This window comes from Armigeres subalbatus, chromosome 3 (assembly GCF_024139115.2).
Source record: "Armigeres subalbatus isolate Guangzhou_Male chromosome 3, GZ_Asu_2, whole genome shotgun sequence".
Classification (NCBI taxonomy): domain Eukaryota; kingdom Metazoa; phylum Arthropoda; class Insecta; order Diptera; family Culicidae; genus Armigeres; species Armigeres subalbatus.
Genome location: NC_085141.1, coordinates 18612348 through 18636355, shown reverse-complemented (window position 1 = coordinate 18636355; position 24008 = coordinate 18612348). Strand labels below are relative to the sequence as shown.

At 39.6% G+C, this 24008-nt stretch overlaps 2 protein-coding genes across 2 annotated transcripts in view; both read left to right on the top strand.

The window, feature by feature from the left end:
• The window catches only part of LOC134219303 (uncharacterized), a 621614-nt gene that overhangs the window by 252501 nt on the left and 345105 nt on the right, over positions 1–24008 (top strand). The window lies entirely within an intron of this gene.
• On the top strand, positions 22041–23376 carry LOC134223669 (opsin-1-like). The gene has a single exon (XM_062702854.1). The coding sequence runs from the start codon at positions 22171–22173 to the stop codon at positions 23296–23298; it is 1128 nt and encodes a 375-aa protein (XP_062558838.1). The 5' UTR covers positions 22041–22170; the 3' UTR covers positions 23299–23376.

Here is a 24008-nt window from a genome sequence, read left to right as displayed (position 1 = left end):
TCTGGCTCATACCTCGCGGCTTTGAGGGGGAAATTGTCAATCAATAGGCTAAAAATTAAACTAGAAATCATTTACTATTTACTTGATTTTGACATGATTCACTTTTAACCTTCTGTCTGTGCTCAAAAAAACTTACGTTGTCTGTGCTTTGGGGTCAAATTGACCCCAAATTGAAATTGCTATAACTTTTTTAATGCTTGGCCGATTTTGGATTTGTGGGGCTGTTTCGAAAGATAATTTAATCATCTTTCAGGTCGTTACCAAATATTGACTATTGGTGGGCGGGTACATCGCGGGGAGGGGTTTTAGTGAACAAGGGTACAAAAACAGTGATTTTCACGACTGTTTTAGTTATATCCGAAAATCCTACCCATTTTGAACTGCACCTTTTTAAAAAAGGTTATACAGGAAGGCGTGTGCGTTGGCATGAGGCATTGATAAGTTTAGAACCTGGCCGCCAGGTGGTGGTATATTTGAATTCATTATTTTAGACTACTCAAGTAATTCCGATATATAGAATTGTGTAAATATTTTTATTGCACAAATTTAAAATTTGTTAAAATGGCGTCTTGATCAAAGGTCGTCTTGTGGGAATAGACTGTCTTGTGACGGAAGTTATAATTGGGAATTTTACTAATAGGCGGAAAATTGGCTGATCTTTGGTTACGCGTGTAGACCCAAAGGCCTTAATTGCAGGGTTTTCTCGGATGACCTAAACCATATTCTGTGAACACATTCTATTATTTGCAGCATCGCTGGAGCAGGTTGAGTTGAATACAAAGAAAACTTTTGATGAACTCTACCACAACATTCATGTTTGTCAAAAATGCTACAAACCAAAATACATCAGATCTCACATGGAACAATATACTCAAATATAACAACTCACTAGCGCCGCATCTTGGAAGAAGTGCTCATTATATTGAGCACCGCTTTGTAGTCCTGGACATCCTGAACAATGTTGCCGAATACAACTTGGGTGTAGGTATGAGGGATCTCAAGCTAAAGCAATATTTCAAACATGCAAGAATATTGCAAGTACACTAACGCCGCCTATTTGTAAATTTCCTAATTATTTATTCCGTCCCAAGATAGTCCATTCCTACCAGACGAACTTTGTTAAAGACGTCATCTTTAAACATTTCAATTTTGTGCGATAAGAATATTTACAATGGGGAAAATTCTATATATCGGAATATCTTGAGTAGTCTAAAACAATGAATTCAAATATACCACCACCTAGCGATCAAGTTCTAAACTAATCATGCCTCATGCCAAAGCACACGCTTCCTGCATAACCTTTTTGAAAAGGTGCACTTCAAAATAAGTAGTGGTTATCAGATAAAAGTAAAATATGCATGAAAAACCACTGTTTTGTACCCTTTTACAAAACCCTCCCGCGATGTACCCGCCCACCTATAGTCAATCTTTGGTAACGACCTGAAAGGTGATTAAATTATTTTTCGAAACAGCTCCAAAAATTCAAAATTGGCCAAACATTAAGAAAGTTATAGCAATTTCAATTTGGGGTCAATTTGACCCCAGAGCACAGACAACGTAAGTTTTTTGAAAAAAGTACACTGTAGCGCATATTTTCAAGATTTTTCGAACGAATTTGCACCTAGGAGACAGATCTCGGCGAGTTTTATCAAACTACCAAAAATTAGGAGAATCGGATAAAAACTAAAAGAATGGCAGCCACTCAAAATGGCCTGGGGTCATATTGACCCCAGAGCACAGACAAAAGGTTAATACAATCTCCAAAACCATAATGCGAATACGATGTCTAGTTACAACTTATAAATCTGATAAAAATCTTTATTTCTCATCTCAGTTGTTGTCTTAACCTTCTGTATGTGCTCAGAAAATTGATTTGGATTGGATTTGGATTGGATTTGGATTGGATTTGGATTGGATTTGGATTGGATTTTGATTGGATTTGGATTGGATTTTGATTTGATTTGGATTGGATTTTGATTGGTTTGGGATTGGATTTTGATTGGATTTGGATTGGATTTGGATTGAATTTGGATTGGATTTGGATTGGATTTGGATTGGATTCGGATTGGATTTGGATTGGTTTGGATTGGTTTGGATTGGTTTGGTTGGTTTGGATTGGTTTGGATTGGTTTGGATTGGTTTGGATTGGTTTGGATTGGTTTGGATTGGTTTGGATTGGTTTGGATTGGTTTGGATTGGTTTGGATTGGTTTGGATTGGTTTGGATTGGTTTGGATTGGTTTGGATTGGTTTGGATTGGTTTGGATTGGTTTGGATTGGTTTGGTTGGTTTGGATTGGTTTGGATTGGTTTGGATTGGTTTGGATTGGTTTGGATTGGTTTGGATTGGTTTGGATTGGTTTGGATTGGTTGGATTGGATTGGTTTGGATTGGTTTGGATTGGTTTGGATTGGTTTGGATTGGTTTGGATTGGTTTGGATTGGTTTGGATTGGTTTGGATTGGTTTGGATTGGATTTGGATTGGTTTGGATTGGTTTGGATTGGTTTGGATTGGTTTGGATTGGTTTGGATTGGTTTGGATTGGTTTGGATTGGTTTGGATTGGTTTGATTGGATTGGTTTGGATTGGTTTGGATTGGTTTGGATTGGATTTGGTTGGTTGGATTGGTTTGGATTGGTTTGGATTGGTTTGGATTGGTTTGGATTGGTTTGGATTGGTTTGGATTGGTTTGGATTGGTTTGGATTGGTTTGGATTGGTTTGGTTGGTTTGGATTGGTTTGGATTGGTTTGGATTGGTTTGGATTGGTTTGGATTGGTTTGGATTGGTTTGGATTGGTTTGGATTGGTTTGGTTGGTTTGGATTGGTTTGGATTGGTTTGGATTGGTTTGGATTGGTTTGGATTGGTTTGGATTGGTTTGGATTGGTTTGGATTGGTTTGGATTGGTTTGGATTGGTTTGGATTGGTTTGGATTGGTTTGGTTGGTTTGGATTGGTTTGGATTGGTTTGGATTGGTTTGGATTGGTTTGGTTGGTTTGGATTGGTTTGGATTGGTTTGGATTGGTTTGGATTGGTTTGGATTGGTTTGGATTGGTTTGGATTGGTTTGGATTGGTTTGGTTGGTTTGGATTGGTTTGGTTGGTTTGGATTGGTTTGGATTGGTTTGGATTGGTTTGGATTGGTTTGGATTGGTTTGGTTGGATTTGGATTGGTTTGGATTGGTTTGGATTGGTTTGGATTGGTTTGATTGGTTTGGATTGGTTTGGTTGGTTTGGATTGGTTTGGATTGGTTTGGATTGGTTTGGTTGGATGGTTGGTTTGGATTGGTTTGGATTGGTTTGGATTGGATTGGTTTGGTTGGTTTGGATTGGTTTGGATTGGTTTGGTTGGTTTGGATTGGTTTGGATTGGTTTGGATTGGTTTGGATTGGTTTGGATTGGTTTGGATTGGTTTGGATTGGTTTGGTTGGTTTGGATTGGTTTGGATTGGTTTGGATTGGTTTGGTTGGTTTGGATTGGTTTGGTTGGTTTGGTTGGTTTGGATTGGTTTGGATTGGTTTGGATTGGTTTGGATTGGTTTGGATTGGTTTGGTTGGTTTGGTTGGTTTGGATTGGTTTGGATTGGTTTGGATTGGTTTGGATTGGTTTGGATTGGTTTGGATTGGTTTGGATTGGTTTGGATTGGTTTGGATTGGTTTGGATTGGTTTGGATTGGTTTGGATTGGTTTGGATTGGTTTGGTTGGTTTGGATTGGTTTGGATTGGTTTGGATTGGTTTGGATTGGTTTGGTTGGTTTGGATTGGTTTGGTTGGTTTGGATTGGTTTGGATTGGTTTGGATTGGTTTGGATTGGTTTGGATTGGTTTGGATTGGTTTGGATTGGTTTGGATTGGTTTGGATTGGTTTGGATTGGTTTGGTTGGTTTGGATTGGTTTGGATTGGTTTGGATTGGTTTGGTTGGTTTGGATTGGTTTGGATTGGTTTGGTTGGTTTGGATTGGTTTGGTTGGTTTGGATTGGTTTGGATTGGTTTGGATTGGTTTGGTTGGTTTGGATTGGTTTGGTTGGTTTGGATTGGTTTGGATTGGTTTGGATTGGTTTGGATTGGTTTGGATTGGTTTGGATTGGTTTGGATTGGTTTGGATTGGTTTGGATTGGTTTGGATTGGTTTGGATTGGTTTGGATTGGTTTGGATTGGTTTGGATTGGTTTGGATTGGTTTGGATTGGTTTGATTGGTTTGGATTTGATTTGGATTGGTTTGGATTGGTTTGATTGGTTTGGATTGGTTTGGATTGGTTTGGATTGGTTTGGATTGGTTTGGATTGGTTTGGATTGGTTTGGATTGGTTTGGATTGGTTTGGATTGGTTTGGATTGGTTTGGATTGGTTTGGATTGGTTTGGATTGGTTTGGATTGGTTTGGATTGGTTTGGATTGGTTTGGATTGGTTTGGATTGGTTTGGATTGGTTTGGATTGGTTTGGATTGGTTTGGATTGGTTTGGATTGGTTTGGATTGGTTTGGATTGGTTTGGATTGGTTTGGATTGGTTTGGATTGGATTTGATTGGATTTGGATTGGATTTGGATTGGATTTGGATTGGGTTTGGATTGGATTTGGATTGGATTTGGATTGGTTTTAATGATGATATAATGATGATGGTCCCGCCACATACCCCTACAAAGGTTTGACCACATATGATGATGATGATGATGATGATGATGATGATGATGATGATGATGATGATGATGATGATGATGATGATGATGATGATGATGATGATTATGATTATGATGATGATGATGATGATGATGATGATGATGATGATGACGGTGGTTGGCGCTGACTCTTATAATTTTATATTGCTTACCAAGCTATTTTACACACCTGTATGAAGCTTGGCGCGCAACGTGGCGTGATCTACCGGCAGAGGTTCCTAACGCTTCAAATTCAAAATCCGGACAACATTCTAATTTCAGCAGTTCATCGCACCTGAAATTTCCATTGCAATGTCCTCAAAGTTCGAACCGTAATTCCGAATATAATAATGAATTGCAATCTATAATTTTTTAAATTTTAATCCAATCACAGCTTCAACTCAATGTTAATTCGAGCTTATAAATCAGTCACTAACTTTCAAATCCGAATACAATTTGAAAATCGATTATCCAAATCTTGCCAACAGCTTAAACCAAGTTGATCCAGCTCGCTATCACAAAATGTTTATTTATTTTTTTATCTCCATTAATTGCTCTAAATTACCAAGCTGCATTAAAAAGGTAATATTAGACAGCGTCCATAATTAATTTTAGGTGTTGTCGTTATCAAACAACAGAATAGGTTCAATAGCACGATTTTGTTATTCTAGGAAAGCAATAATTATTGCAAGTCAATTATGAAAGTAATTCACTCTAGTCGTTAGTTTTTGGCAGTTTAATTGCATATGTACAAAAAATAATCCTCAATGCTCACCAATCGACGGCTATCGTATATTGATGATCTCGTATAATGGACCTTGTTTGTCACTGCCAGAGCTTTCAATTGTTTTTGGTGAAGCCCATCCATATTCGGCTGTGTGTACAATCAAGTGGTGGAATTAATTTGCTGTGCTTTTTTGAAACATAGAAAACGTAGTCCTGTTCCAAACCCGATTAAAGAAAAACAAATTATTCGACAACAAATCTGATAAAGTAGTTGTCTCAAGTAATCTTTCAAACGATCCCATTAAGATCCCCATCACTCAAATATAAGAGCCAAACTTATTTACTTTCCACAGCAATCCCTTCCATTTCCTCAACACTTAAGCGAATTCGCCATTATATTTTTTTTTTCGAAAAGTATCCATCATCCAAATAGAGCGCCCGCCAATCTCAACTCTTGAATCGAGAAAGAACTCACAGTTCTCCCCTTCCCACCCCAAATGACCGGCCATCCGAGCACCCCCGGAAACAAGGAAAACTCATTACGAGTTATCATTGCAGAATTCTTTTTCCGACTCTGACGTCTTTCTGTGACGAGCCAGTCTCAACTCGACACAGTTGCCAAGCAATAGTACTCCGGAGCGCACCTAGTGGGAGGCCGCACTCTCGGCGGAAAAGCGAAAAGCCATTTCCACGTGCTTTGCACCTTTTCCGGTAGCTTTCCTCCAATCGTATGTCGGAGAAAAAAAAAGAAACCCTCAAGCCCCTTAATTAGCATAGAAATTATGAAAGTTTGCCTCCCAGCTTTCTAATTCGGCGGCGCGCACCCATTCCCCAATACGTGTGCGAGGGGGGTGGGTGGTCGAAATATGCTCGGAGAAAAAGAAGCACAAGAAGAGTGAAGTGCCAACTTACCTATGCCCAAATGTCAGCAGATCTAGCAGTTTCCGTCGTTTGTAGAACGTGCGGAGCCACAATTTGATAATGTTGAAATGGCTTCATTTTGGCGAGCGGAACTCAGTCACGTTGGTGCTGGTTGTGACAGCGTGGTGGCGATGGTGACGCTCTGGTCTCTATACACAGTGCGATATAGACTCAGGTGAGAAGGTTGCGGAGGCCGTGACAAAAATGGATTTGTGATGAAAAAAAAAAACGAATGGAGAAAAGGAAACTGAAAATGGTTTCTGTTTGTTCATGCAAACAAACAAACGAATTAATTTCGGGAATACATTCAAGGGAATCCTTTAGATTAAAAGTGGCTGGCTTTATATTCTCTGTTGGGGTAGGTAAGAATTAAATAGAACACATGATTTTCATGTCAGGTTAGCTCGATGTTTGACTGCATGAATACATTAGGCGTTTTAAAAATATGTTTGGCTAAAATGGCTATCCCAGGTCTGATCAAATCCTTGGAGAGTACATGCTCTCAGATGCGATTGATAATCATATCACATTGCTCACCATATCTCAATATTCAACCAAATTTACTAAGCCTGTATGTTTCAACAGTAATCAATTGGTGAGATGTACTTGATATGTTCAAGGTTCCCCAACCAACCTTAAGTTCGACCAAAGTCTCTACCAAATCAACCAGGAATTTCGCTATGTCCTCATTATCGATTTGTATGCGGTGTTTTTGTTTTTTTTTTTAACCCTGAAGTTTGTTAATTGATTCGACTAAGATGGCGACGTTTGAGGTATTGACTTTCAGTCTTTTGGGATCAAAAACGGGGTATTGTGCCTTTTTCAAGGAGTTAACTATGCTCCGTTTTGTTGTCACATCAGCCCTTAGCATAGGACCCATATGTCACCACAATTCGTTTGCCCTGTCTTGTGTGAGGTAGGGTGGAAATTTGATCATTTGGCATAAAATCCATTTGGCATAACGGTCATTTAGCATAACGATCATTTGGTATAACAGTCATTTGGCATAATATTAAACTCAAGAGTGGTTCATTTGGCATCTCGAACATTTGGCGTAATTTTGAACTGCTACACAAGAGTAGGTCATTTGGCATAACGGACATTTGGCAACGTATTTTTTCACATAGGTAAAGAAATTCTAAAATGTGCTCGCTTCGCTTATCATAACGAATCAAGATCCAACGATGCTGAGCTAAGCTAGCTGAAGAAGATCTAATATTTATCAGAATATACAAATTTAGACTAATTCTCGCATAACTTTTCAAAAGGACGCAAGTAACATTTTTTTCATGGATTAATTTGAATAGCGCAATCAACAAAAAAACATGAAATCTTTCGATTGCAGTACTCAAATTAATTCATGAAAAAAATGTTACTTAGGTCCTTTTGAAAAGTTAAGCGAGAATTGTAGACATTTTTCGAAAAGACGGACAAACAAAATAGCAGATCTACTCTCGAGGAAGGGATCACATCCATTACTGACTTGTTCTGAACAAACGCCAGCTTTTAAAAAAAAGAACTATTGTTGCCTGATGCTAAACTAATAGGGACGATTCAAATATGACGCTACTTTTGAGAATTCTAGACGAACTTTAAAGAAGGGATTCCATCCATTGTCTAAATTCGGATAGACGCCTACTTTAAAGAAGGGATCACATTCACCATTGTCTTAATCCAGGAAAATGTCTACTTTTATAGAAGGGAACACGGCCACCATTGCCCAAATCCAGAAAGATTTTTACTTTCGACTTTTTACAGGAAATTCTTCGCATTTTTAACGGGAACTTTCAATGAACTTACAAAGGAAACTCCTATGATATATTCACGAAAAATTGCTTAAGTTTCCACCTGAAAAAAATAGAACTTTCAAGGTAAACTCGTCAAAGTTTCACCGCAAAATTATTCCGAATCCCAAAATCCCAAAAAAGGCAAATTCTTTGTATTTTCGTTGAAAAATGCCTCGAAAAAATTTACGACGATTTCTCGGGTAACTTTTTTAAATTTACAAGGAACATTCTTAAGAATTAGCGCCTAACAATCTTCAGAATTTTGGCAATTTCCCTGAGAATTTAATTAACAGTTCGCCACAATTAGTATTGATGTACACTTTCTAAAAAATAAATCATCAAAAACATATTAAAACAAGTATCAGAACCTCCAGTAAGGATACTAATACTAACAATGAATCAAAATCTACTCATTTATGACATATTCCGCATTTGAAAACCATTGAGTTCGTCATTTATGGTGACGGCGTGTATTATTTTTATTTTTTTCTTCGTATATTTATTTGGTAGGCACTCTGTGCTCTTAACCGCCACTGTGCCGTGATCTACTGTGCTATTATGCTGTGCAGAATCCACACAGAATCTATTTTTTTGATATCCATTTTTCGTTATTGTTGTCGTTGCTAGTTCATTTTCTCGTGAGTCCATTGTGTCCGATTGTCCATGTCGTGTATCCAATGATCGTTGCATTGTTCGGTTGCCATTTTATCCGGGTAACGTTGGAGAAATGCCTCCGAGAAGAACAAGTTGTCAGTCGTCATCAGGCAGCAGTGACGGTAAGGCGCGTACCCCAAACGCCACCGTATGGGCTGAGGATCCGGCGACTGACGAGGGTTTGGTGGAGGGGCTGGGAATTGAACCCAGGATCATTCGCTTATAAGGCGAACGCATAGTCAACTACGCTACGCGACCCCCCCACGCCGTGTATTTGTATACGCTTGAAATGTCTACATATCTGTTTTATTTCGTCAAGGTTGCATGGATCGCATCACGTACCAGAGTGAATCCAGAGCCATGCAAATATTTACCCTGTCCCACTCGTGAGAATCCCTCCTGTGACAACTGTGGAGATGAAGAGGTGCTCTCGGTCTCTAGTAGCAACAGTTGTCACACAAATAATTCCTCCTTTCTCAGATAACCGTAAGGACGTGGCTGGCGCCGTTATTGATCCTATAATGTCTTGAACTCTCAATCTGTGCACATTGATGTTGGATAGCTAATCCCAAGGCCCAGCTATTAATATCTTGTGCAATTTTGATATTTCTGAGGTCATGTGAGGTGAGGTCATCAAGCTCAAACTCAAGCTAAAGCAATACAAACTTAGTTATGCTTTTATCTGTCTCTAAAAATTTTTATTGAAACTGGAATGTTATCCAGCTTTCCACGCTCACCAAATGGCACCATAATAATAAGGCAAAAAATAATTTTGACAGTAAATGCTTCCCGACATGAACTGAAATTTAGCTCCCAGCAATCCATGGTTATATTTATCTAGACATTTATTTATTATTTATAAGCATGAAAAGCGTCGATTGACTTCATGCGTGCAAAAGAATCAAAACTTATTCCAAATCTTATTTTCAATTGATTAAAACCCTTATTTTCTTACAGGCAATATCTTAAGCGAAGTTTATGAAGATATGGGGGCTAAAAACATTTTAAGGATATTTTGGGCCGCAACTGCTCGATTGCTTATATAAACCCTATGAAGATTCGTAGTCATCATAATAGTCCTCTGAAGTATGTCTGGGTTTTCTTTCATTCTACCAATTCAGATCAGATACCAAGATTTTAGTTGAGGTTAAATGAACTGCTCGCAACTGCTCGATTGCTTATATAAACCCTACTCTTAGATTGTTTGAACATGGAACATCTCATCCAGGAATATTCAATCATCATGTCTTGAATGCCGTTCATTCACGAAACGATTGAACGAATATTAGAACAGATGTTGTTATTACAGTTTGGCCGAATGCCATTTGGCCGAATGCCACTAGGCCGAATATACCATTTGGCCGAAAAGCCCATTAGGCTGAAAATCATTTGGCCGAAAGGGTCATTTGGTCGAAAGGGTCGTTTGGCCGAATGGGTCATTTGGCCAAAAAGATCATTTGGCCGAAAGATCTTTTGGCGAAAGGGTCATCTGTCCGAAAGGGTCATTTGGTTGAAAGGGTCGTTTGGCAGAAAGGGTCATTTGGCCGAAAGGGTCAAAATGCCGGAAGGGTCGTTTGGCCGAAAAGGTCATTTGGCCGAAAGCGTCATTTGGCAGAACGGGTCGTTAGGCCAAAAGGGTCATTGGGCAGAAAGGGTCATTAGGCCGAAAGGATCATTTGACCGAATAGGACATTTGACCCAATAGGTCATTTGAAAAGTGAGAAGAGAGACGTCTCAATTATCATTCCTCATTTCTCACTTCTCACTGTAAAAAGTGAGAAGCGTGAAGTGAGACGTCTCACTACTCACTTCGCGCTCCACATTTTTTACAGCGATAATTAAGTGGTAAATGAATAGGTCATTTGAAGAGTGAGAAATTAGGAGAGAGAAGTAAGACGCGTCACTTCTCACTCCTCATTTATCAATTATCGCCCAAGCAGCACAACTTGTTTCACTACTGAACATTTCACTGTGTTGCAACTATTCGGAAAGAAACAATCTTTGCGTATGTGCCATCAAATATAACTCTCTTGCAATCTAAAAAGCGCAAGAGGTGGAGCCTACGGAAACATCCTTCGATTGCAGTAAAATTGCAATAATGTTGCAAAATACTACAGCGGAAAAAAATAAAATGAAAATATAAAACTGGATTCGATTTATGGATCTTGTGATTGATAGTCCTTCACTCTACCACAGCACCATTCAACACTTCGAAGGGACTGCATGTTGACTCACCATAAAAACCATACGATTATGAAGTTTTGTACTCGGGTTTTCTGCAGAGGAGAAATTCCATAATTTAATGCTTTTATATTTGAAGTAGAACCTTCATTAAATAACTAAACTAAACTGGACATATCATTAGGTGTGGCAGAGCAGATAGGACAATACATCATCGATGATGTACCCAATATATGTTAGCACTTTCCCATCTATCATACTCATACACAAATTCAAAATCAATGAGAATGTATTTGTCATTTGAAAGATCAATTTTAACTGGAGTTAATTCACAAATCTCTTTCTCTATTGCATGTTTGGTTTTAAGAATTATTTCTTTTATTTCATTTCTAATTATTTCAAATTGGTTTACTCTGAAAATTGACTATTTTTTGCTTTTTAATCATGCCTAAAACCGCATTTTCATTCACCTTTTAAAAAATTGGGGAATAATAATTAGTGTAATTTTTTAATCAATATGACACGGTAAAATAATTTAATTTAAAAAAATCAAATTGAATTATCTCTGCTAATTGCAAATAACAGCAAAAAAAATCTTCAGGATATTGTAGTCGAAGCTTTACCCTTTATGTGTATCATAATTAAACCCGAGGAGCATTAAACAAGCATTCAAAGAAGCAGTCGAAAAACAAACATTTTTTCTAAAAATTTGTCTAATTTTTCACCAATTTTTTACTTTGGCACCTTGTATCTCTGGAACTAAAGCACGTAGAGACTTAAAATTTTGGATTTTTCCTAATCAGAATATTGATAATCTATACAAAAATAATTAAAATTGATTTGGGAGACATGACATTTTTGATTAATGACTGCCTGAAATCTTATAGTGCAAATGACTCTTTCGGCCAGATGGGTTTCGGCCTAATGGTTTGTTCGGCCTAGTGGCATTCGGCCAAATAACTTTCGGCCGAATGTGTTTCGACCAAACGACTCTTCCCCCCTCCACGCAGTAAGAAAAAAAGGTGTTAACGAATACATATGGTCCAATGCACCGAATGAACACAATGACGTTTGAGACGGGCGCTGTTTACTAAAAATGAACACTTGCATGAACTCGATGAATGAAAAAGTATTCATTCTTAGTAAACAGCGCCCGTCTCAAACGTCAATGATGAACTCGGTGCATTGGACCATCGCATTTGTGTAGAACGTTGTAGTTTTATGCCATCTGAGTTCGAACGGCAGTACGATCGCGCGGTTTGCCGAAATTTTGTGTTTTGCATTGCGCGGCCGGTAATAAAGTTAATTAGTTCAGTGCGTGTTGGCTCTTGTTTCGGACGACAGTACGATCGTGCGATTTGCTGAAATTTTATGTTTTGCAGATAGTTCGCGCGGCCGAGTGAGTAAACATTTGGTGCGTGATCGGACGTGTTTCAGGTAGGAATTAGAGCATTCGTAAAATCCGAGTTTTTGGTTCTGATTATAATGTTCGGTGAATAAGTGTGCGTGTTTTGTATATAATGCGAAACATTTGTAAAATCCAGGTTACTTTGTCCTCCTTTGGACGGTTCGTAAGTAAATTGATGAATATATTTTATTATTTTTTCAGCATATACTGTTATTGACAAACGCTCTATATTGTCGAATAGAGCTCCTTATTATTCACCTTACCCACTAACACAAATTTTCCTTCCCGAGACATCTATGAAGGTAGTATGGGTTCCCTGCATCTTCACTAGTAGATGTTGAACTAACATTCCTTCCTTCCTTCCGTGATTGTAAGGACGTGGCCAGGTATACAACTGCTACTGTATAGGGAAAGGTACTGATCCCAAGTACCAATTTGCGACAATATACAGTAGATTGTTTAATTCTCGCTTAGCTTTTCAAAAGGACCTAAGTGTAGCATTTTTTGATGAATTAATTTTAATACTGCAATCAATAGCTTTCATATTGTTGTGATGATTGCGCTATTCAAATTGATTCATGAAAGAAATGTTGCTTGGGTCCTTTTGAAGAGTTAAGCGGGGATTGAGCATTGTATAGCCACCCACGATTTGTACAATCACATATGCTATGCTATGCTAACGTTGTAGTTTTATGCTATCTTGATGTACAAAATCAGTTGTCAAATAGTTGAGACTTATGATCTTCATCTAAGGGTATGCGATAACACACTTCTTCCTAACGAAACGAAACGAAATTTAAAATGTCTATGTTGATTCGAAACGAATCGAATCGAAATATAGATTTACTTTCGAGACTTCGAAACGATACGAAATCAGGGTCCATTTAATTCGAAATTCGAAAAACGAAACGAAATTTAAATTTTTTTTCCGCGGAATTTTTATTAAATTGGTTTTACATTTTGTACGGAGTTTTGATTTCACTTTTCAAAGTCAATTAACTGTTTTGCGACCAATAGAGTTATATTAAGAGAAGAAGTAGTCTGCGATAAATCGCCTCGTTCCCGTTTATATACCATTGGCGATAAGGCAATATTTTTTTTATCTTTATTAGAGTGATTTTCAGTAAATTACTTAAAAGTTCATCACTGTAGAAACAAGGTAATACCCCAGCATTTTTGCTGCTTTCAAAGGAATGGATCGTTGAGCGTGTGCTCCTGAATCTGATCAATCAGTTCAGTTTTATATTAATAAGTATATAAAAATATAGAAATTGTGGGATTTTTCGTTTCAAATTTCGTTAAAAACCTTATTTCACTGTGATTATGCTGACGCATACTTGATATTGACTTATCAGCGTGGTTTTATGGTATTGAGCCAACTCGAAATTTGAAAATGAATACATAGATTTTATTTGATATCCCTTGGTATTCTACGCCGTGCGTATACACAGATAGTGATTTGGTAATATCATACATTTGTCACTAGAAGAATCCTGACAACCTTTATAAAATGCACAAAAATATGTTTTTCAGATTTATTTCACGAATGTGACCGCAAAGTTTTTACGGCAGCAGTTTGCCAGATATGAAATAATTTTTCCTTTCTCTTACAAAAAGTTGTATCAAAAGGCTATCATTCCTTCCAAATTCAAACTTTTTATAGTGTATATCCGGAATGCAAAGATTGGTGCCAAATTGTCATCATCAACCGACTTCAATTAAGTGCAAGAAACAGCTGTTATGGTCAGTATGAGCTGAAAGCAATCACGAGTAAAGAACTCAGCAATTTTAATGATCATCCAACCCGTTCTGGATTTTTGTTTTTTGCTAATTTCATGCAAAGATCTAGAAATTCCCACGACTTTGCAATGTTCCTTACATATTGTGCAAATAGTCAAAGGAGAGCTAAGCTTGATTAATTGTACAAATCGTAGTTGCTATTCATTATTGATCGAGAAACAACAAATACCTATGCACTGCTCACCAATTGTTTACACTCAATATTGTTTTTACACGGTTGCAATACTTTAATTCCTCGGTTAACCTGAACTTTCCAGCTATTTATATACCTCCTAAGTTTTCTTTGATTTTTTGTGATTTTTTTCATAGGGTTATGAAACTCATAGTTTCATTGACGCTAGAGGTCGTAATCGTGTAAAAACCAACCGTGTAAAAACAGGACTTACAGTCAATTTATGCCTTAGGACCTTTTTAACTCTTAAGCGGTGCTTACCCATGTCCTTACCCATGAATGTAAAACTGGTTTGAGGAATAAGTGGAGGTGAAGAAATCGGTTATTAATAAAAGGCGCTGAAAAAAGGCTTCAAAGGGGCCCTTGGAATCCACGACACGACTTTGCATCTTTGACAAAGTTATACTGATCTGATATACATATCTGGTTGCATTTACACAAATAGGATAGAATGGTTACAGATACATTTCGTTTTCTGATAGATAATTCTAACAAAATACTGAAGACGTTTTATAGAAGAAAACTAAATACGATTTTGTCGACTCAGAACGGGGTTATGTAGTAAGCATTTAAAACAGCCATGCGAGCAAATGCGTAGGATTGCCAATCCGGAGATAGCGAGTTCCATTCTCGGTCTGGTCAAGGATGTTTTCGGATTGGAAACTTTCTCGACACCCTGGGCATACTGTATCCATTGTCTTGCCACACAAGATACATACTCATGCAATGACGGACATAGAAAAGTTTTCAATTAATAACTGAGGAAGTGCTGATATAATACTAAATTGAAAAGCAGATCAAGTTCCAGTTGGAATATAGAAACATTGAAAAAGTAAGCGTAAATAGAAAAATTTGTATAACAAAGTTTTGAAAATAGTTTTATGATTTAGTTCAGCGGCGTAGCCAAAATTTTTGATAATATAAAGTATGGTTTAAGTTTAAATTTGTTTCGAAATTCCGCGGAATTCCGTTAAATTTCGTGAGAAGCTAGTTTTTTCTAGCGAATTTTTTTTTTAAGAAATGAATTGTTTTTAATCATTGAGACATAAGATATGTAATATTATTTGAAGCCAAGTTGCAGAAATTTTCTTGTTTATAAATAATAAACAAGTCGCTATAGATACACAGAATCATGGTTTGCTAAGAGTCAAATTCCAGTTCAGTGCCCGGAAGCAGTTACTGACAATATTATTATATATATAAAGTGGAAAGCTCGATATCTCACTTGAAAAATAATGCAATTATGTTATGCATTGATATAACATCAATCTTTCTGTTCAACAAATTCTAATTTACTAAATTCTATGTAAGTATCTATATATCTTGGAGCTCTAACCAATATTATGCCATCAGGCGATTTGCCTACTTTTGGTTATTGCACCAAGTAGTTAAAGCTCTATAGGTGGATGCTGTTTTCAGCCCACTTGGGACAAGCGGCTGTTGATTTCCAACATACGAAAGATAAAGATGAGTTGCTGTTAGGTTGGTTGCAATTTTACTAACGTATAACAAAGGCAGAATGCAAACGAAAGCAGAAAATCAAAACACCTACTCTCGTGGAGCGATGCTCCCGAGAGATTTTTATTCCTAAAACGTATCCCGATTATTTAAGGCTCTGGTCTTGTTTATCCATGATTCTTCTACTTTTTTATCGGCAAACGCTTGCTACTGTAAGCAGCGTTGGCAAATAATGAATATTCAAGTGACCTCGAAGGTTTAAAGTTCAGCGGAAGTACAAGCTGCAGACCATTTTATGTGAACATTATCCGCAACGGATGGCTCCTTGCTTTTCAGCTCTTTAACGTCCCCCTAGTCTCGCCTCACCCATCTCCTCGCACAACTCCATAATCTGCGACGATTTGCCATCAATCGCTCCTGCTTGATGTCTCGTCTCCAGACCTCCGTTTGCGGTTATAACGGACGGCTTTCCTGGCGGCACTAGCGGTGGAAATACCGGCCAATTCCCTCCTTGATGGCGACGACGGGATTACTGGGACAACTGCGCCTCCGATGATCTCTTCGTGCTGGCAAACTTCCTTTTCTGCGCAACTCCTCTGCTGGAGATCCCTATGGCCGTCCAGTCGACCGTGTACTGGATGGGATCCCTCCGAGGCAGTAGATGCTGACGAGGCCGCACGCCTTTCACCAATTCCACGCGACAGTCACCGGATCAACACAAGCACAAATCGTCCTTCAGCATGCGCAGCTCAGCTCCCATAGAAACACCCTACCAAAGCAACTTATATGAATTGTTTGCTCATTCAGTTTTTTTCAGTACAACTTACCCAGCGAATGGGCTGTTTTGGCTCTAACGGAATTGTAACCGATCTCCGACGGATGGGTGTTTGGTTCACTTCCCTGTGGTTTTGTTCTGACCTTCGGGTGATCTGCAAATCGCATGGGGTTTTTTTTTCCTATTTCGTTTTTTTGGTAGGCTCAGGCGTGTATAACACTTTACGGAGCTTGTTCTTTGTGATATATACAATCAATATCATTTTATTATACGGTTAGTAAGAGGGGGGTAGAAGCCAGCGTACTCGTGGTGACTCGAGGTTAGTTTACAATGTTTAAGGATGGACGGGGCTTAGGATTTGGGATCAGGGAATTTCAGCTTCTCATCCGAGCATTTGGCGTCAGTGACGATGTGGCGTGTCGTCGTGCTCGAGTAATGGTTCGACTGGGAGCATCTCCCGGATGGCAAGAGCTATGGAGCTCTACGGAACAAAAAGGACTAGACAGAACAAAAAAAAAACTTTAAAGAAAAAAAAAACAAAATGTTAGATTTTGATGTCAGAAGCACAAAGAAAACTATAAATGGCCTGCATATAGACAACATCACGATCTCCCAAAACACCGCGAACTTCCCTGAAGGGTTGTTTACCTCGGGCCACAAGGGTATCCAATAATTGCTCTCTGGAGGCGTCATTTTCCGAGCAGGACCGAACTACGTGATTGATGTCATCATAACTGGCTCCGCACCTACATAAGTTGCTATCGACAAGGTTTATTCTGTACAGATGTGCGTTTAGTGAATAGTGATTAGACATAAGTCTCGACATCACGCGAATGAAGCCTCGACTTAAGTCCTCACCTCTGAACCACGCTCTCCCAGAAACTTTTGGAACTATGGAAAATAGCCACCGTCCAAGTTCGTTGTGTGTCCAATTTCTTTGCCAACTTTGAAGAGTACTCTGACGGACTAATGGGAAAAACTCGTTGCTCGAGTATTGTCTATCATAAACTTCACCTTCCTGTGCGCCCACCTTTGCCAGCGAGTCTGCCTTCTCATTGCCGTAGATTGAGCAGTGAGATGGGACCCAAACAAAGGTAATCTTGAATGATCTTTCGACCAAAACACGCATCTGCTCTCTTATAAATCGCATGGGGTTATGCTTATGTCGCGCAACGATAAAAATAGGATTACCTTTTGCCCTTCGATTGGCGGCCCGTTGACTGAAGTCAACTTGCGTTCGAAGTCGTGCTTTCTTGAGCCATCTACCTTCCTGCGTGATTCCGGAACTTTTGCTTGACCTGCGATGGTAGTGAGGTCATGCCTGCATCGTGGCGTGCGATCGAACAACTCCCACCTTTGGTGCGTTTGTTGCCGGCGTCTCGAAACCGGATTTACCTCACGGTGAACGATTTCGGGTGAATTTCGGTTCCCGAATTAAACCACCGGTGAAAATCACTCACAAACCGCGCACTGTGATTCCCGCGAAGGGATTTTATAACTTTTCGCCTCGTTGTGGCGGCGACGATCTTCTCGCACGGAGGTACCGAAAAAAGTGAAGACTCATTTCCTCTTCGATCTGGCTTGCGGTGTTGCCGTTCGTGGTGTGCGTGTGCCAGTGGCTCCTGTCAAAAGATATTTTAGTTACTAGATAAAGATTGTCGCTACTGTTCCCTTTGTTCTGCTGTCCGAAACATGTGTGGTACATACCTGTCAAATCGTATGGATTTTCCTTCTTTGACATTTAGCTCCCCTATCCTCGCCAGCAAAAGATGTTCCGGACAGCGACGACAGCGACAATCTTTATCTAGTAACTAAAATATCTTTTCTGCTGTCAAACTACTGCAGTGGCGCGCCGCTTTGCGCCGCATATTTGATGCAGGGTTGGATTTTCGATTCGCATTAAAACCGACTGTTGGTGCGTTATGCAGGTGTGCGGGATGGTGCTTGCGTTTTGTTTTATTGTCGATTGCAAGTATTAATGATTTTCAATCACATAATAATATTCTTCAAAGCTTACAAACAATACTAAACGTAACAGTCTTCCTACACAGGCCTTTGACAGTCTGTAAAACCTCCGCAAATCGTTCTGCTCCATTATTTCTTGCGCTTCAGTTTTTTCATACTGTTTTTTCTTCAACCGGTACCTAAAAGCAGAGTCTCTTGATTCTCGTGTATACATGGATGAGACAGTGTGCCATGAGCTACAAAAGCTCACGTAGCACCGATTCAGTGCGACGAGAGAAGCTAGCGCGCGCATAAAATAACTGAGTGAGCGTGTCTCAATGTACGTCTGATGAGACTCATCGCATGCGCTAGCAAATCATAGCTGGCGTTACTTAGGTGACGATATTATTGAATGAAAATTTCCCGCCCAAGCTGTTTTACGCACCTCCGCTGTTGTTTGCAAAGGTTTGCCATGGCAAACAGCGCATGAGCTGATCACATTGATATGTCTCAATGCGACTCACCAATGTTAATGTGAGGTACACAAGCTTCGTGAGACTCGCGTGCCCTAAATGTTATGTGCGCGTAGCAGTCGTTGCTCAATCTCATCCATTTTTGTACGCGTACATGATGTCTGCCTAAAAGAGCTACTATTAAACTTTACTGTACTTGCGTGTTGTTACGAATCAAATTTAAGAATAAGATGTACTAGTTGAATTTTTGATTAATAGTTTCATACAATTTAAAATGTACCACTTGTTGGTAGTTGCCGTCATGTACAGAATGTCAACAATGAGATGATACACTTGAAATAAAAAAGAAACGTAATTATGTTAAATAAATGCAATAAAATTGGTTACACTTTTTCACTTGAATTTAATGTGAATGTAAAGTTTTTATATCACATCCTTAAAAACAAAAGTAACAGCTCCATGAAGCACTCTCTATTGTCAACATTAGCATCCGGATAAAAACTCACTATTCACATGGTAAGAAAATTAATTCATCATCCCAATAGCACTACACGTCTCTCAATTCCATTCATTTGCCACATTTCTTTTCAATCGTAACCCGTATCTGCAAAAGACATCCTTGACAGCATTCAGCTCGCGCTCGGCGAAATCTATCCGGGCAGCTCGTCTCAAGCTCCAAGGGGGAAAAATCACTTGAATCTTTTTTTCCCTTTCATTTTCCAGCATATTGACTTTGTTGAGGGTTAAAGAAGCAAGAGAATGGGGCTTCCCCCCCTGGCGCGCCATGCCACGCTTTCCACCGTCTGGCCAACCCGCTTGAAAGATGTTGTTAGATTCTGCCATTTTCCACCACCACCCCTATCTGTGCTATACCCCGGATCGGTATCAGGCGTGTCTTGATTGGTTTCAGACAGGCAGCCGGTCGACTGCTTCAAGGGCCAAACACCATATGAACATGCGGCAACTGATGTCACCACGATAGGAGCCGGAGGTGCAACGCAGCAGGATATGCGATTGTGTGAATGTGATTGTCAGCGTGACAAAAGATGGGAAAATTTCCTCCCGTTGTATAATATGGGAATGGCAATAATTCTGTTCTCCTGGGCCGGGATTGGTGCGATTACAAGTGCGTCGCTTTATATTTTTCAACGTGGCATGTATTGATCGGATGTTGACTGTCAATCGGATTCTTTATGGGTTCGTAGGCTCAAATCGTTGGTTTTAAATTAAATACCAACAAGATAGAAGCAAGATAGAATAACGAACTTTCGTATCTTTATGCCTCCATTATCATCAACTGTATTGAGCATTCAAAAATACTTTAAAATGTGAATTTCTAATCGCATGGAATTGCGTTAGATTACTGCTCAGGAGGCAAACGAGAAGCTTAAAACTAAACCCGAGCGAGATAACCTAATTATCTGCTGACCCAATTTTTTCGACCACCAGCAGCATCATCGCCATTGGAATGGGACATACGAAAAATCTGTATACGCAGCTACGCCGAGCGTTATTATCCCGAAATGCACCACTATGAAATATTCTCTAGTCTGATTTTGATTTTAATTTTATTTAATACTTGCAGACCCGACGTACGTTTCGCCTAAAATTGATTTATTCCCTGATTAGCTTTCGAGTTATGCAGAAATTTTTATTTCATTTGTATGGGAGCCCCCTTTCCAAAGGGGGGAGGGGTCTAGAACCATCATAAGAACCTTCCCCAGCCCCAAAAACCTCTTCATACAAATTTTCACGCCGATCGGTTCAGTAGTTGCGAAGTCTATAAGGTTCAGACAGACAGAAATTCATTTTTATGCTTATAGATTTTTATGAGTTATTAGTTTGTGTGTAAATGTTCTACAATAATTTTTATTTCTTCAAATCATGCAATAGGAGCTAAGAAAAAGTATTTCATCCATTACTGTGGAAATGATGCCGAAGATTCTATACCCGAGTCAAATTCTAGCTTGAGCTTAAAACCTTCCTTCAAAGATAATGCAGGCGTTCATCTTTAACATAAAAGATTTTGAAGTGACAACCCAGTATGGGTCAGTTTCGTTCGAGGTAGTGTCATTCGGAAAAATGGCACATTTGAGGTGCCATCGCCGATTCGGAAAGAGGAAACACGCGCCGTATATGGAGTTCAAAGGGACCTTGCGGTTTTGGTACGGTCATGTCCTGTGTGAGCAGCAGAAAAAAAGGAGATCCGTATGCGATTTAATGCACTCCACATCTTGCCATGCACAGCGGTTGTCTCTGTCACATGCACTCCAGGGAGGACGATGACGGATTGTGCTGCGGCATCGTGCTCGACACATTTGCATCCCGCTGTGAACGCAGACGAAGTTTAGATTGTGGATTGTCGAAATATCAACGGATGGGTTAAACATGGATTCATTCACCTATGGCGCGGTTGATTCATCATAACAACCACAAGTTGAGGTAACCATTATCAATAAAAATGTACAATAAGACAGGAAGTGTTGAAGGAATTACTGCTGCAAAAATAAAGAAATTACCATCCCATTAAATTTTTAGCGAATTCGCTCATTCCTTCAATGCAAGAATATCGAAAATGCCATAATCACACAAATCAGAGACGACAGAAGCATCATCAAAGCGTTTTCCCGGAACGGATGTTGCGAAGCACTTCAGTTGAACGAAATCACAGATCCTTCTGTTCGGAGGGCATCATCCACGAGAAGAGTGCGGTTCATTTTCGTCAATTAGGCGAGATTGCTTGCGGTTGCATCAAGTTTTTCTGCTCTCTCAGCAATCAAGTGCGGGAAAGCTGGTAGAGAAAAACAGAATTCGTGGGTAGTTCATGCATTGATGTGCGCTTTCCTGCGGAGAATTGCGTCTAATTGTCGCCAAAATTTGGGAGTTTTTATTGCTGTAGGATAATGATTCTCGATATGTGAAGATGCTCGCGACTTTTCCAACGAACCGAAAATTATATTAGAATCAGGAATGCAAGACAAATCATATATGTATGAAAATGAATGTACGCTTTGTGTCTCACTTCTAATTGAATTACATCTGCGAAATAATAACTATATAAACTGGGAAAATATCACAGCCAAATCGAGTCGTTATTTGGTTCTGAAGTAGTTCGCCTTTGTTGCGATTTTCTTCAGCTCCACTTGAAAAGCTAACAACTGTGGTGTTGTGAGTTTGATCACATTCCTTGCGTACTTTTGTGATTGGAAGCAAAATTCTAACATGGCCTCGTACGGAGCGTGGGTAGCTTCCCAATCAGCGGGCAGCGGAATGGTCACCAATCTGACCGTGGTGGACAGAGTTCCGGCCGACATGCTGCACATGGTGGACGCCCACTGGTACCAGTTCCCACCGATGAATCCGCTGTGGCACTCACTCCTGGGCTTCGCCATCGCCGTCCTTTGCTTCGTCTCGCTGGTCGGCAACGGAATGGTCATGTACATCTTCACCAACACCAAAACGCTCCGAACCCCATCCAACCTGCTAGTGGTCAATCTAGCCTTCTCGGACTTCCTGATGATGTTTACCATGGGACCGCCAATGGTGATCAACTGCTACTACGAGACCTGGGTCTTCGGCCCCTTCGCATGCGAGGTCTACGGCATGTTTGGATCACTCTTCGGCTGCGTCTCAATCTGGACCATGACTATGATTGCGTTTGACCGTTACAATGTCATCGTAAATGGCTTGTCAGGCAAGCCACTGACCAACAACGGTGCCTTGGCTCGTATCCTTGGAGTCTGGGTTTCTACCTTGGCCTGGACTATGGCTCCTCTCTTCGGCTGGAACCGATATGTTCCGGAAGGAAACATGAGCGCTTGTGGAACTGACTATCTTACCGACACTTTCAGCAGCCGTTCGTACATCATGGTGTACTCGGTGTTTGTATATTTCGCGCCATTGTTCCTGATCATCTACTCTTATACCTTCATCATCAAGGCCGTGTCTGCCCACGAGAAAAACATGCGAGAACAAGCCAAGAAGATGAACGTTGCCTCCCTACGATCATCCGAAGCCCAGAACACCAGCACCGAAATGAAACTGGCCAAGGTCGCCCTGGTCACAATTTCGCTGTGGTTCTTGGCGTGGACCCCATACCTTGTAATCAACTACACTGGAATCTTCAAGGCTTCGCCAATTACTCCCCTGGCCACAATCTGGGGATCGTTGTTCGCCAAAGCCAACGCCGTGTACAACCCTATCGTGTACGGAATCAGCCATCCGAAGTACCGAGCCGCCCTGTACCAGAAATTTCCATCGCTGTCTTGTACGGATCCTGCTGACGATTCGCAGTCGGTCGCCTCCGGTACCACTACCGTCGTGTCGACTGAAAAGACGGAAACTGCTTAAAGTGTTTGATGATATTGAAACGGTTATTATTTAGTGATAGACTTTTTGAATAAAGTGAGCAATTTTTATGAACACCAATTGCGTTGTTTTTTATTAGAAACTTTTCAACAGTTTATCACAATTTAAAATATATTTTGACCAGCTTGAAAATAAAACAAACAAAAATTCATTTATTTTGCTCTTGTTATTTTATCTTGTTATCATAGGTTATCTACATCCTCCATATGTGAAGATATTGAACGGATCGTAGTATGCCGAGCGGATGTGTTGATAGTTTACTCACTTCGCCAGTAGATGAGCGTGAGTGTGTATTTACTCAAATTGTAAGAAAAGAAAATTATTTAAGTCCTTTTAGTGGAAAGTCTTCACATCTCATAAGGCGAGTTTAGTACTATTCCATTTAATCAAATTGTAGTTAAGTATGTTAGGGTATGCGCTCCAGTATTACATTTTACATTTTGTCACAAATATCAAAAGGGTGTACTGTTTAAAATCCCCACAAAAAAAATCATTATCAAAATTCAAATTTTCATAGAGTAAAAGGAAAAATTTACGTGAGTTTTGGCATTTTTTATACAATTTATTTCGCCTTTATATTCAAATGCGCGAACCTTGGGCTTAAGTACACCCATGAGGTTCTGCACGACCTCAAGATTGACATTTTTATTGCATATTAGGTACCCCATGCTTTCTTCATTTTTTCTACATTC